Source organism: Oryza brachyantha, chromosome 6, assembly GCF_000231095.2.
Source record: "Oryza brachyantha chromosome 6, ObraRS2, whole genome shotgun sequence".
Taxonomy (NCBI): domain Eukaryota; kingdom Viridiplantae; phylum Streptophyta; class Magnoliopsida; order Poales; family Poaceae; genus Oryza; species Oryza brachyantha.
In genome coordinates this window covers 5,959,412-5,975,534 of record NC_023168.2, presented here as the reverse complement: position 1 = coordinate 5,975,534, position 16,123 = coordinate 5,959,412, and the positions used below count along the sequence as shown (strand labels likewise).

At 38.5% G+C, this 16,123-nt stretch overlaps 1 protein-coding gene across 1 annotated transcript; it reads left to right on the top strand.

Annotated features, from left to right (window-relative positions):
* The first annotated feature begins 5,849 nt into the window (after window positions 1–5,849).
* Window positions 5,850–8,494, top strand: LOC121054798. Its single transcript, XM_040525549.1, has 3 exons — window positions 5,850–5,876; window positions 7,858–8,142; window positions 8,259–8,494. The coding sequence occupies exons 1-3, from the start codon at window positions 5,861–5,863 to the stop codon at window positions 8,312–8,314; spliced, it is 357 nt and encodes a 118-aa protein (XP_040381483.1). The 5' UTR covers window positions 5,850–5,860; the 3' UTR covers window positions 8,315–8,494.
* Window positions 8,495–16,123: the final 7,629 nt, after the last annotated feature.

The window sequence follows — 16,123 nt, the reverse complement described above, 5'->3', positions numbered from 1 at the left end:
GTCATAAATATTTAATGGTTTGGATATGATTTGAAAGCTTCAAACAAGGCTACATCCAATTATTACAAAATTATTAACTACAAATAGTTAGAGACAATACAATATGACAAAAAGACATAAACGTCACAAAACTCTCCAAGAGCCGATGCAACTAACCTAGATAGCTATCCTTTTAGCAAATATTCATCTAAAGTTGGCAAAAATCTGCATAAATTTTTAAAATTCTAGCCATGAATTTTATATTAGAATAACATTGTAAATTCTGTTAAATTTATAACATTATAATAGTTTTTTCAGACCAAATCAATGTATACCATTTCTTTCGCTTTTTAACTAAGCATTTGAAAAAAAAATATGGTCGGAATATTAAGATTTTGACCAAATCTGATCAAAGTACCCCACCCATCGGCCGAATTTTTTGAATTTTTAATTTTATTTATTAAATAATTTATAAATTTAATTTTGTATTTCAAAAAATCATAAAACTAACCTCCTGCCGCCCTTTAGGAGGGCGGAAAGGTGACGTGGCAAACGGCCACTCGGTCACGAGCAACGGCCGGAAACGGCGACACGACGAATTTTGCATCTAGACCCTTTCCACCCTCTGAACCGAGAATTTTTCGATTAAACCGCGGTTTGATACATATGTGTATAACATATGTAATTTTTAATCACAAGGACTATCTTAGATTAGTGGTCACCGTCCCACTCTTCTATCCTGGGGACCAAGAGTCAAATCCTCGCAGGGCTACCTCAGGTCTCCTAACTAGAAGAGAGGAATGATGACCACTGAGTACTACTATTGATTAAACAATTTCATACATATACATATATGTATATGTATCAAACCATAGTTATAAAATTTTCGGACGACAACACATATTTTGCACTTAGCTCCTTGCCGCCCCTACAGAGGGCGGAAAGGGCCTAAATGCAAAATTCGCTGTCGCCATTTCCAGCCTATGATTTTTTTAAATGCAAAATTAAATTTGTAAATTATTTAATAAATAAAATTAAAAATTCCCCACCGGCCAGTTGGTCACTGCAATGTAATAATGGGCCCAAAGCCTGAAAGAGGTCGGCCCAATATCTTCTGCTACTGGGCTTCTTATAGGCCATAAAATACGAGTACTTGGAGGTCGATATTTTTAATTTTCATCAGTTTTGTGGGAATCGAACCATCACAGAATTGCCAGTCACTTTGACGTGACTAGGATCAGACGTCCGATAGGAAGTAAATTATCGGCCAGTGTTATAGCGTATTGTCAAAAAATATTGTAGATATTTTATTACTCAATAAAGAATGTTTCAACAAAGATTTTACAAATGTTTCAATAATTGGTGAAGAATGTTTCACTGCTCGGCGAAAAATGTTTCAACCAAATACACGCATATTGATTGCAAGCACCAAGGAATCAGTGTGGGCAACATCCAATCAAAAGAAAATAAACCGCTTTAATAGAATATAAAGTGCAACAAAGATGAATAACATAAAAGTATATAAAACTATATAGGTGCACAAACTCTAGGAGCTGGTTGATGACGAACAACCTTCCAAGTCATGGCTAGATGCCCTTACAGTTATCACCGACGGTGAAAACCCCTCAACGTTGGGTCTGGAGCCGCCGTCGCCGACATCTGGGAGATCGAGAGCACAAGCCGCTGCCAAAGAAGCTCGTTGTCACTGTAACAGATATCCCATAATTGATTATATTCTCTTTCCCGGCATTGGTCAGCTCTGGAATAATGCAATGATTAGCACCATAAAAATTAGCTCATGAATGCTTATATTATTGTAAAAATACGAATTATTATAGATGTTTATATAGTCAAATGCAGAAAATACTATCACTATCCTGCTAGTCCAGCACGAACAGTGATGAAAATCATGTGGTTGACTGTGACTAATCCAGCTCACCGTTTGTACTGCTCCCCGGTTCCATAATACTGCCTCCGTTTCATAATGTAAGATGTTTAACTTTTTTAGTTACAATGTTTGATCATTCGTCTTATTTAAAAATTTAGTATAAATATAAAAAATGATAAGTCATGCTTAAAATTCTTTTGATAATAAAGTAAGTCACAAGCAAAATAAATGTTATTTTCATAATTTTTTAAATAAGACAAATGATCAAACATTGCAATTAAAAAAGTCAAATATCTTATATTATAAAACAGAGGGAGTACTTGTTTCTCCGGTTTTATAATACTTATTGTTTTAGATAAAACCAATGTTAACTTTTAGAACTTTGTTTTAAAATATTTACTTTAAAAGTAAGCCTCGTTCTTTTGGTTCGTAAGCATAAGAAAAATAATTTTTAATTTATGGTAGAACTTTTACACATGTATGGATAGCGATTAAAAGAAAATGCCAAGGAATAAACTATGCTGAAAAGAATCACAAAATAAAATCAAATATAAGTTTTAAGTTTAAATTTTAAACATAAGCAAAAAGACGAGGATATAAATGTATAGATTAAACTTAAAAGATAATTAAATAAAATTATATATTTACTAATATTATATATGCTGTAATATAAAATAATGGCCAAAGTAGTTTTTTTATGCAATATCTTTGTCAAAATGACAATTATTATGGAACCGGAACCAGTCACTATTTAACTCCGAGACCAACCACAACAACGACCGGTTGGGTTACACTTAAGCCCAGCCCCAGCCAGCTACTCGCTCGCAAAGCAAAAGCCACTACTTTACTGGCAGTTGGACCAGTCAAACAATCCGCGAGAGCGCTGACCGTTGACTGCCGGCAGTGCAAATAATTAGAGCACGCGCGCGCGCGCCGGTGAGTGATGGATCGCCGTCCGTCGGTCAGCACACCGACGGCGGGATCGCCGGCCGCGTGTACCGCCGAACCGATCCACCGTGTTGATCTCACCCTGAACATGTCACCACCACTCGCTGCACATCGCCGTCGTTATCGGACCCGTCTCCCTGGCTGGCTTTCCGGTTTTATTAGCTCAGGGATGACGACGACGACGTCCGGCTCCGGCCATCAACTAGGCAAGTTAGCATCAGTACGTGATAGGGCTGTGTGTGTTTTGCACGTGTGACGTGTGGCGTGTTTGGCTCCACATCAAATGAATAATTAACATTTTGTCATTCAGTTATAATAGATTTATCACTGGATCTCACGTGATAGACATATAAGTATCCACATGTCATAGACAGTGAGTGATAAATTTGTTATCATTTATTTTTAAAAATGACAAAAAGTTAAATGCCCCAAAATTTAAATGTTTAACCTTAAAAATTAATTTTGTGGGTTTTTCTCTGTAGTTTATTTTCTAACATTGTCATTTAGATCGTTAAGAATATGTATGTAAAAGTTTTATTATAAATTATTTTTGTTTGTAAATAAAACAATCACCCCCATCGTGGATAGTATCGAAGCTAGCCGGATCACTGTTGATGGCGTCTTGCCCTTCGCTGCAACTCTCATGGTTTGGAGGGGACGGTGCAGTGCTGGTCAGTGTGGTGTATGCTCTCTTGTTCAATCGGCCTCACCACCGGTTGTGACCGGCGTATCGCTAACAAATCTTAGCTACAATAATTCACAACTTTTGTAACGTGTCAGCGTCATATATAAATGATAAAACTATGGGTCGTGTTGTTAAAACTATTCCTGTTAAATTTAACCAACATTTGGACCACGATATGCCCTGTTTGGAGGAAATTGTGATATATATCACGCTAGTCTGGTCACTTTTGATGGTGTCGTCCATTTAATTGTACTACACTTATGATTTGTAGTGGATGGTGGTAAGCTAGTGTTGTGTATGCTCTCTGGTTCCATCGGCCTCACCGGTTGGGCGCCATAAATATGGTCACGATGTATCACTACAAATTTGATTTACCATAAATCACAACTTTTCTCATGTGTCATGATCATACATAAATGATAAAAGTATGGTCTGTTTGGTTTGTGGTCGAAACTAATCCTATTAGATTTTGGTAGCCAATATTTGTCAACACGACAATTAATATCAGCATTGCCTTCTTCATTACCAAAATTTGGGTCATGTTTGGTTTCTTGTAAAAATCAATCCTACCAACATATTTTGATAATAGCAAATACCAAAGTTTGGTAGCGTTGAGATATGTTTGGTTTGAAGTTTTACTGAATTTTATTAAAGTTTTAAGAGTGTAAGCTTCCAAAACTATTTGATTTTAGTAGGATACCAATGGTCAGAGTATGTTTGGTTTTGTTCCCCTCTCCAAAGGTTGGTGGTGCTAAAATTTGGTAATTTCTCTAATTTTTTATTTGACAACGTTAAATTTTAGATCTATATTTGATCATTTTTTATTAAAATAATTTATATAATTAATAATTATTTTATTGTGATTTGTTTATCATCAATGATACTTTAAACATAACTTATAATTTTACGTATTTAAAAAAATTGAATAAGACAAATGATCAAATGTACATCAAAAAATCAATTAAGTCAAAGAGTATGATTTAGAGTGGTAAGACAACAGACTTTTGATGATTATATAAACTTCCTCTCACAATATTTTGTTAAAGGTAGCAACCAAACATATTTTACATAACTCTACCTTACCAAATATTGAAAATTTAAAAATTGGCATTATAAAATTTTGGCTCGATTGGTTTTGGCATTAAAACAAAACAACTGGGACAATTCTGATCAACAGTATTCTGAAGTGTGCAAATTTCTACTACTAACCAATAAAAAGAAATGCAAAACGAACTCCTGCAGAAAAATCCATTCCTGATAAATTCCAAAAAAATAGCCACTGTAAGCATAAAAAAACAAAAAAAAATGATTGATCAACCACGCCAAGACTCACAAACCAAATCAGTACTATACTATACCCCATCGCGTAGATGGATCCCCTGTTCATCATGGTTTGCCTGTGCTTGCTGATGTCAAGATCTCTCAATCATTAATTCTTCTATTGTGTTTTTGTCCAGACGCGTAGTAGATCAAATTCAATTTTGTTTACATGCTGTTGGCTCAAATGTCCAGTCCCTGCACGCTTGGGTGCCGTCCCTTCTGCAGATCGCTTTGCACGCGGATTACTTTAATAAAATGCAAGATTAGTTTAAAATGTGTACTATATGTTCATCCCATTTAGACTTTATTTATTTTTTTTAGTTTCAGACTTCTGCGAATTGAATTTCTGCTTGAAGTAAACATGTCGAATAAAATGACTTTAGCTAGTATCCTATCCATTTCCTAAAGGCTAAAACCACGCGCAGAGCTCGTAGTCCACGGAGATAAGGCCATTCAATCAACACGATATGGGAGAAAATTTGCATCCACTAGCTATAAAAGAAGACTATAAGTTCCAGCAATTATGTTATGCATGCGTGCATACAACCTTTTTTATGTCAACATATCTGCTGCACATATAATTAAAAAAAACCTTTGTTTAATTAGTCACACATGGATTGGTTACGAAGATATTTCTGTTGGTTGATTTATCGGTTAGCCGATATTTAGGAAAGGATATAACCACCGTAATCCTATCCGTAATCCATCTCTAACTCTGAAATTCGTAACCCTTATGGGCCGTAACTGCGATCGGTGGTTACGGGTCAGAATCGGATTAGGAAAAGCCCCCGAGGCCCACCAGTGCTATATAAAAGAAGAGGAGCCCACGGGGACGCTCGTGTCGCTTATTCTCTCAACCAGAAATTCGAAATCAAGCTCTCCCGATCAGAGACGCGCTGGAAGGGTTTCGTGTGGCGATTCCAGGACAGTGCCATTGGAGACCCGAAGGTCGGAGATTCAAATCAGATCACCGGCGACCTAATCTTGCCGGAGACGAAGGAAAGAAGACGGAATTGAAGAAAAGAAAAGAAGGGAATCAGATGGCTTCATCTGCAGGTTTATTTAGTTTTCCGCATTTGAATTAATCGGTGATCATTTGCTGATTAGGGTTTAAATTCGTAATCTATTGTTTATGATTGAATTAAATTATCTAACATTGTGGTATCAGAGCCAATCCTAGTCGTATTTGATCCCATCACTGATTGATTATGAATCAATTGATTGTTTTCGGTCTATTAATTAATCTAATCGGTGAAGGATTCGAGTTAGCTGCATACACTGTTGTTGATTCGAATTCCAAACCGAGAAATCAAAACCTCAAACCCTAGATCAAATTACAGTCAACCAAAACTATTTGATCCGGCTTCGGATTGAAGAAAGCTCACCGGAGCAATAACGGTCGTCGCCGTCGCCGTCGGGTGGGCTTCGCCCATCCGTGCGTGCGCCTGTGTCGCCGCTATTTGCGCCGGGGATCGGCCGCCATCCACCGCCGCCGCCACCGTGCGGGCTTCGCCCCGTGCGTGCGTGCGCGCGGTCGCCGTCGGGCGGGCTTCGGCCCGCGCGTGCGCGCGCGCCGCCGCCTCCGCTCTCCTCCTCCGGCCACGCTAGCTCCGCTGTGCGTGCGCCATCACCGTCGTCGGGTCATCGCGCCGACGGGAACGGCTGGCTTGGGCGCCGCGGCCTTCGGGCGCGCTCGCCCCCCCAGCCGGTGGGTGATGGTCCGCGCCTTTGGCGCATGCCCTCACCGCCGGACCGCCGCTGCCATCCAGCGCCGGGCGCTCGCCGCCCGCCGCCGGAGAAGAGGAGAAAAGGGGGAGGAGTCGAAAAAAAGGGGCTAGGGTTAGGGTTTCGGTCGCGGGGTTTTTTGATCTCGTCGCACCAAATCCTGGCCGTCCGATCAGATCAGACGGCCACGGGCCGAGCGCCCTTATTCCTGGGCCGCCGCCGTTATTTGGGCCGTCGGCGCTCATGGCCCGACTCGGCCGCGTGGGCCCGTGCCCCTACACGCGCGCTGCCTAACGGGCCAGCCCGGTAAATGGATAGGCCAGAATAAAAAAAATTTGATTAATTATTTTTTTTAAATTCCAGAAATTAGTTTATACCTTGTTCTGGGCTGTTTAAAATTGCAAAAAAAAATAAAATTGATAAAATATATTTTATTGCTCAGAAAATTATTTCTAGTCAAATGGAACCAACGGGAAGTTTGCTAGAAAGAATTTATGATGTGAAGTTATTTATTGACCAACGTTATTTATGATTTCACGTCAATTTAAATTTGATTATTTCTTCCTTGATTATTTCTGCCCAACGGTGATATAATTAAGGATTTATTTTATTTTTTCTAAGTCTTTTCTGCCCAACGGTGATTAGATTTGGAGAAGTATTATACACATATTATTTTATTTTTGATCAAATATTTTATAGTATAAATTGTCATCTGCAGCTTTGTCACAGCTTAAAAGGATTGAGCCACTTGATGGGGCTAATTATGCTGAATGGAAAAACAACATGCTCCTGAATTTGGGGCCGTTGGAAAATGTTCTCGCACTTAGAGAGGATCCACCCGTGGAGCCAAAATTAGCTGACTTCATGGATGAGAATGATGAGGAATACACCAATCTCAAGTGGGCTTACGATGAAAAGTGGTCCGTTTGGGAGAAATCAAACAGAGTGTCCCTAATGTACATCAAGAGCAACATCTCTCCTTCCATTATAGGGGGGATTGCTGACTCTGACAATCTTAAGACGTACCTGGCAAACATTGAATCGAACTACAAGGCGTGTACCAAAACCTATGCCAGTACTCTTATCATGAAAATGTGCTCTTCTGTCTATGATGGAAAGAAAGGCATCCGACAACATATCATGGAAATGTCACACATGGCTCATCAACTAAAAACGATGGACATGGAAATTTCGGAAGCCTATCTTGTCCATTTCATCCTGAACTCACTAAACTCTGATTATGATCCGTTCAAAATTCACTACAATACTCAAAGAGAAAAGTGGACCATTTCAGAGCTTATCTCCCACGCAGTGGAAGAGGAAGAGCGTCAAAAGGCCAAAAGGCAGAAACACATTGACCAGCTCAACCTCGTCAACTCTAAGGGCAAGAGGAAGTTCCATCAAGGAGAAGCCTCTGGATCGAAGAAAAAGGGCAAGCCACCTCACCCTCCGAAACAAGGAGGGAGTAAGGCTGCTCAATCAACTGCTCAACCTTCAGCTGGGCCAAAATTCAAGAATCCTCACTGCACTTTCTGTGACAGTGATGGACATTGGCACAAAGACTGCCCCCGCTTCAAGGAGTGGTTGGCCCGTAAAGGTATAAATGAAATTAATGAAATTTCCAACGTTAATGAATCCCTATATGTTGAGTTTTCCCGGAATTCTTGGTGGGTTGACTCAGGTGCCACCGTGCATGTCACTAATTCATTACAGGGATTGAATGGCGTCCAGACGCTAAGAAAGGGGGAGCACATCCTAAGAGTAGCTGATCGAGCGGAGATTGAAGTGGAGGCTGTTGGAGACCTCGCACTCAAGCTTCCCAGTGGCTACAATTTAATACTTAATAATGTCTTAGTTGCTCCTTCCGTTAAAAGAAATCTTATTTCAGTTAGAGTCCTAGCAGAATCAGGATATGACTGTTATTTTTTCAAGAGAACTTGTTACATTAAGCATCAAAATAAAGTAATTGGTCTTGCCTTTGTGCGAGACAAACTCTATTTGCTCTCTTTGGATCATACTGTGATGAATGTCATAAATGCCTGCAATGATAAAAATGAGACTTCATCGAAATTGTAGCACTGTCGCTTAGGCCACATTTCTAGGGAGAGAATCGAACGTCTCATTAAAGAAGAATTATTACTCCCCTTAGATTTTTCTGAAGCTGATCATTGCATAGATTGCGTTAAAGCAAAATTTGCTAAATCAATTAAGAAAGGAGCCACTGGGAGCACGAGTCCACTAGAAATAATTCACACTGATATTTGTGGACCGTTCCCAGTGACATCTGTAGATGGTTTTGATTCATTCATTATATTTACGGATGATTACTCCCGTTATGGATATATTTACCCCATAAGCGATCGTTCTGAATCTCTCAAAAAATTCAAAAATATTCAAAGCAGAAGTTGAAAACCAGCACAACGCGAAAATTAAAATAGTGAGATCAGACCGTGGTGGTGAGTACTATGGGAAACATGCTCCATTTGGGCAAAGTCCTGGTCCATTTGCTCAATATCTTCAGATTCATGGGATTATTGCACAATATTCCATGCCTGGGGAGCCTCAACAAAATGGAGTGGCAGAAAGACGCAACCGCACACTCATGGAGATGGTGCGGAGCATGCTTAGTCACTCCAACTTATCAAATAAATTATGGATTGAGGCATTGAAAACGGCGGCACACATACTAAACAGAGTTCCAAGCAAGTCCGTGCCGAAAACTCCGTATGAACTGTGGACCGGAAGAAAACCGACATTAAATTATTTGAAAGTGTGGGGCTGCCGTGCAGAAGCAAAATTATTCAACCCCTAATTAAAGAAACTAGACCCCAAGACTGTGAGCTGTCATTTTATCGGTTACCCGTCACATTCTAGGGATATCGATTTTACTGCCCAGACCGTGTCACTAAATTTGTAGAAACCAGACACGCTGTCTTCTTGGAAAATTATGAAATGGGGAGCTCACAGGAAAGGGAAATTAATCTTGAGGAAATTCGGGTGAGTGTTTCTTCTCCTCTGGAAATCCAAGAGAATAATGTCCCTATTTTTCATAATGTACCACAAACTGTAGTTCCCACAGTTGGCGCTACGGCTACTGCTGAGGAAAATATTGAAACCCATGAAAATAATGAGCCTCAACAGAGTCCTGTGATACATAATGAAGAAGAAATTCCGCAACCTGATCCTGAACCGTCTGTGGTCAATAATGAAAATCAAGAATTAAGACGATCACAACGGAACAGGAGATCTGCCATCCCTGATTATTATGAAATTTATATGGGTGAAGATATTGGGAAGGTAGACGACCCCACCTCATTTAAAGAAGCCATAAGCAGTAAAAATTCATCCAGGTGGGTTCAAGCCATGGAAGATGAACTCAAATCAATGAGCCAAAATAAAGTGTGGGATCTAGTAGAAATTCCTAAAGGAGTAAAAACAGTAGGCTGCAAATGGGTCTACAAAACTAAATTGGACTCCAAAGGAAATATCGAACGATTCAAAGCAAGGCTTGTGGCGAAGGGTTTTTCGCAGAGAGAAGAAATTGATTACAATGAAACATTCTTTCCTGTCTCTAAGAAAGACTCATTCAGAATTGTCATGGCGCTAGTGGCACATTATGATTTAGAACTCCATCAAATGGATGTGAAAACAGCATTCCTAAACGGCGACTTAAATGAAAATGTTTACATGGCTCAACCGGAAGGTTTTGTTGTGGAAGGAAAGAGCCATATGGGATGCAAACTTAAGAAATCCATCTATGGACATAAACAGGCGTCAAGGCAATGGAACCTTAAGTTTGATGAAATTATCAAGAAATTCAGATTTAAGGAAAATAAGGTGGACAACTGCATTTATACCAAAATTAAAGGTGGGAAATTCATTATACTAGTACTCTATGTAGATGACATTTTATTAGCAAGCAGTGACAAGAATCTGCTGCGAGAAACCAAGGAATTTTTGTCATCGAAATTTGATATGAAGGATCTCGGTAATGCATCATATGTTTTGAGTATTGAGATTCACCGAGACAGGTCCAAAGGGGTGCTAGGTTTATCACAGAAATCATATATTTCTAGAGTATTGGAAAGATATAATATGAGCAAATGCTCGACATCACCTGCTCCAATTATGAAAGGGGACAAGTTTGGTTCATTCCAAAGTCCGAGAAATGAATTGGAAGAAAAAGAAATGACTAAGGTACCATATGCTTCAGCTGTCGGAAGCTTAATGTATGCTCAAGTTTGTACGCGACCAGACTTGGCGTTTGTAACCGGGATGCTTGGCAGATATTTGTCTAAACCAGGTATGGACCACTGAAAGGCAGTAAAGAAAGTATTGCGTTATTTGCAAGGAACTAAACATTACATGCTCACATACAGAAAATCTGATAAGCTTGAAGTTATAGGCTATTCGGATGCTGACTTCGCAGGGTGTTTAGATACCAAGAAATCTACTTCTGGGTATATCTTCACTTTTGCGGGGGAGCCATTTCATGGAAAAGTACTAAACAAACACTGACTGCATCGTCGACAATGCAGGCAGAATTTGTTGCATGTTATCACGCAACGGGGCAGGCGGTATGGCTTAAAAATTTTATCCCGGGATTACGAGTGGTTGACAGCATTGAAAGACCACTAACTATATACTGCGACAATGAGGCCGCAGTTTTCTATATGAGTTACAACAAGTCAAGTGAAGCTGCCAAACACATTGACATTAAATACCATGTTGTGAAAGATAGAGTACAGGATCAAACAATCAAAATTGAATACATAAACACTAAATCAATGCTTGCGGATCCGTTAACTAAAGGCTTACCTCCCAACTTGTTCAAAGAACATGTGGCCAATATGGGATTGTGTAATGACCTTGAATGAAGATCCTGGAAACCGGGGCAATTAAGTTCGATCAACACCCGCTTAATTAATCAAAGGTTTATTCGTATGATATTGTGAACTATAAGTCTTGTCGTCACAATGATGCGAAATGTTGTTGTGACACATTGCTTTAGGGAGCTGTATTGTATGATGGACTCGTAATTAACCTCTAAATCAAGGGGAGAATGTTGATTGATTTATCGGTTAGCCGATATTTAGGAAATGATATAACCACCGTAATCCTATCCGTAATCCATCTCTAACTCTGAAATTCGTAACCCTTATGGGCCGTAACTGCGATCGGTGGTTACGGGTCAGAATCGGATTAGGAAAAGCCCCCGAGGCCCACCAGTGCTATATAAAAGAAGAGGAGCCCACGGGGACGCTCGTGTCTCTTATTCTCTCAACCAGAAATTCGAAATCAAGCTCTCCCGATCAGAGACGCGCTGGAAGGGTTTCGTGCGGCGATTCCAGGACAGTGCCGTTGGAGACCCGAAGGTCGGAGATTCAAATCAGATCACCGGCGACCTAATCTTGCCGGAGACGAAGGAAAGAAGACGGAATTGAAGAAAAGAAAAGAAGGGAATCAGATGGCTTCATCTGCAGGTTTATTTAGTTTTCCGCATATGAATTAATCGGTGATCATGTGCTGATTAGGGTTTAAATTCGTAATCTATTGTTTATGATTGAATTAAATTATCTAACAATTTCTTCTTGTCGTTACTCCATTTAGACTCTAGTCATAAACAAGTGATATTTTGGAGATGTATATCGTCTTTTAAGACTACTAATTAATAAGTGATATTTTGGATTACAGAAAGGAAAGTTACTAAGTATAGAATCCATGGTCAGAGACGGTATAGCTAGAAATGAAATATATAAAAAAAGAAAAATATAAACGGAAACATGCTGGTATCGACAAAAAAGTAAGTAATGTTGAAAACATATGAACAACAAAATCGCATATTTCACTTAACATGGCTATATATGAATTCAAGCTTACACTACATACATTATAACTATAACTTTCCGTTAGCCATGTACCCAAATTAATAATTTGGTTGAAAAGTTGATAAACGTAAACCGTTCTCCAAATAAACGCATGGACGAAGGGGTATTTAGCAATACATTAATTACATATAGAAACATTATTTTCGAAGAAAATATGGAAAAATAAGAAATGATCGGTATAACAACAAATTTGTTTTCATAATTTTTAACCGTTTCTAGATGATTCGGTCGACAGAAATTGAAAGAAAAAAAACGTGTGTCTTGGTCAGCTGGAAATTTACACCCGGTAAGTGCAACAGCAGATCGTTATTCTCTCGTGTTCGATCTTTTTGTTCATTTGAGTCAAGACCCAACCAAAATCTACGCACAGCTGGCTGAGTCAAACCGCTTTTACCCGGGGTACGTGTGGCTTAGGGGGCGTTTAGCTGGGGAAAAGAAAATTTTTGAATATCATATTAAATATATTTGATCGGATGTTGGAAGAGATTTTTAGACATGAATAGAAAAACGAATTTCATAGCTCGCATGGAAACCATAAAACAAATTTTTTTTAGCCTAATTAATCCATCATTAACATATGTGGGTTACTATAGCATTTATGGCTAATTATAGAGTAATTAATCTCAAGAGATTCGTCTTGCAATTTCGCTCATAACTGTATAATTAGTTTTTTGTTTTATATATATCTAATATTTTATTTAGGTGTCCAAAGATTTATCCCATAACTGGATGAACATTTATCCTATTCTTAAGGAGTAATACGAGGTACCACTGTTTCTACATAAAATTTGGTACCTTCTAGTACCAAGAGATACCAAATTTTACATATAAAAAGTGATATTTTCTGTTACCTTCTTAAGAATGGTAAAATTACTCTAACTGTATAATTATTTTTTTATTTTATTTATATCTAATGTTTTATTTAGATGTCCAAAGATTCGATTCGATGTTTTTGGGGAAAAAATCTTGAGAAAAATCTTGAGAACTAGCCGGCCTCGACCAGCACCACTGATCAGTCCGCGTCGCGTGCGCCGCCCTATCAAACGCACCAGCCAGTAGCCACACACGCACAACACGTCGACCAGAAACAGGGCATTTCCCGGCTCGAAGTACAGCTCGCGCGCGCGGCACCGGCAAATTAAAGCCGCAAGAGGTCGGCGCCGTCGCGTGTCACATCGATCCATCTCGATCGTTTCCAGCCAAGGCTTCACGCCGTCACCGAGTCGCCCGGCCGGTCGGTCGGTGCTCGATCGCGGCTGCAGCAGGTAGCGCTGTACGGGCCGAGTCGTGCATGCTCCAAGTCGCGACGGTTGGGTACGTTCCAAGATCCAGAAGCGCGGAATAGTAGCAATCCACGCTACTCAATTGTTTATGCTTGTGGTATAACCTGTCCACTTAGATTTAAACTATGTTTAGAGCAAGTTCAAGTATAGCCAACTACCGGCTCCAATTAATTTATAGTCAATCTAATAGACAATTTATATAATAATTACCTATAAAACATCAATACATGTGCCATATGTCATACACACATTTTATCTTAGAGCCCATGTGCAGCTGGCTATAAATTAGTAGCACACCTCTCTTTTCTCTTCTCTACTCTTATCTTTTTAAAATATGCTTACAACTGGCTTATAGCCTGCTGCTCTTAGCACACATAATCATAATCATATTTACATCTACTTATTTATTCAATATTAAACGACATATGTATCGAATGCAGAGTGACTTCGTTAATTTTAAGATTTGGTGTGTCCAATTCCTAAAGATGTTTATGGAGTTAGGTATACACATGTGTACTAAATAAAATAGATTTGCCAGATATCATGTGACAGATTTTTTACTATGTTTTCAGTCAAATCTGTAACCTTCGGATATGCTTCAAGGTTAATATTGGATTTTGTTTTGGGCTCTGTAGCTCATGTATCTATGCATTGCAGGTTATGCATGACCAGTAGAATTGATCAACAAATAAAAAATAATTCATATAATATATAACTACATAAATTTTATTAGACATTTTCAATAATTTTATTTATGTAACTATTATAGAGGTGAATGGTAATTGGATCTGCTCCGTTGGTTAAAATAATTCGTATATTATATAATTATATAAATTTTATTAACAAATATAACAATTGTATTAATGTAATTATTTATAAATTTGAATTGTAATTGGATCTGTTAGCCCAGTATGTGTTGACTATCATTTTAGAATTATTTAATCGGAGTTGTTAAACATAGACCATGTGTGATAGAAAAATCTGATTGATTTTGCGATACATTTTCTGTCAAATTTTATATAGACATACCTACTATAAAAACACACGATGATCATATAATGATAAATCATAAGCCCCTTCCAGTTAAAAATGCTCGATTTTAAATCAGGCTATTTTGAAAAATAATTAATAATTAAAGTTTTAAAAGTTCTCAATCGAACCGAGAGTATTTATAACCAAAATGGGCGAAGTAACAGGAAATTATAAGTAGAACTGTTTTTCAAACATGAGCGAAGCAAGAAGGCTCTGGATCTTTCTAACTGAAAACAACTACTACCAGCACTTCATTAGTCAGCAAACAACAATTACTAGTCGTGTTATAATACTTCTAAAGTAGTATTCGTCTTATCACGATAGTACGGTCGTTGATTCAGAGATCAAAAAGACCTATGCAGTTATATGTTCAGATGTCATCGAACTAATGATCTACTTCCAGAGGTACATTATTAGTGCAACGGTACTAATTGACATCAGGGCAACGGTGCTTGACCGAAACTGCCTACTTATTTTGACATCAGGTTTGAGTACTCAATCTAGAACATTGACTACGCATGTAATTGCCCCCATTCCGTTTCTTCTGGATATGTAGATATGCTTTTATTGAATTCATCGATAGATAGTCAGCATGCATGATTGATTAATGGTGCCGACATGCCAAATCATCTGGATCAGTACACGATGTTTTAAAGTTCCTCCGATTCAATGGGCTTAGAATTGGAGGAGCTACCACAATGCGTTGGTACGCTGTCGCTTCAGTCAACAGCAATATATTCATCCTTAAATTAAAAGACAAACACAAGCAATTTATTACAGGCAAGTCATGGATTACTCAATTGTGCATAGAGTTGGTAAATGTACTCATAATTTTCATCGCATCGCACCAAAAATATGTTTATGCTTATAAGCCAAAATTTAAATAAGTCATATCTTTTCGCTTGTGTTTATGCTTATAAGCCACAAATTAAATTACGACCTTAAATTTGAAATATGTTTTAGGGTTTTTTATCATAGCTTATTTTTTCAATTTTGACTTTTAGATCAATATATATATATATAACAATTTTATGTATAAATTATTTTTTATTTATAAATATACCCGTGTAGCTTTCAATCATCCCTAGGTGCTGGAAAAAAAAAAAGAAACATGGAGAAGAAGATATGACATGAGATGCAATCATGCATGCAACCGCAATAACTGCTCGACTCCTGTTCACAAGAGAAAGACAGAGCCACGAGAGTGCCATTAGCTAGATGCTCTTGCCGGCTGTCATATAGTCCCCATCTTTTCGCTCATGTGTGCTGCCGGTACTCGATTTGGTACATGCTACAGTCTAACCGAGTACAAAAGCAGCTAATAATAATGTCCAGCCTGATCTGTACACCGTTGGATTGCAGTTCCAGGAGGCTG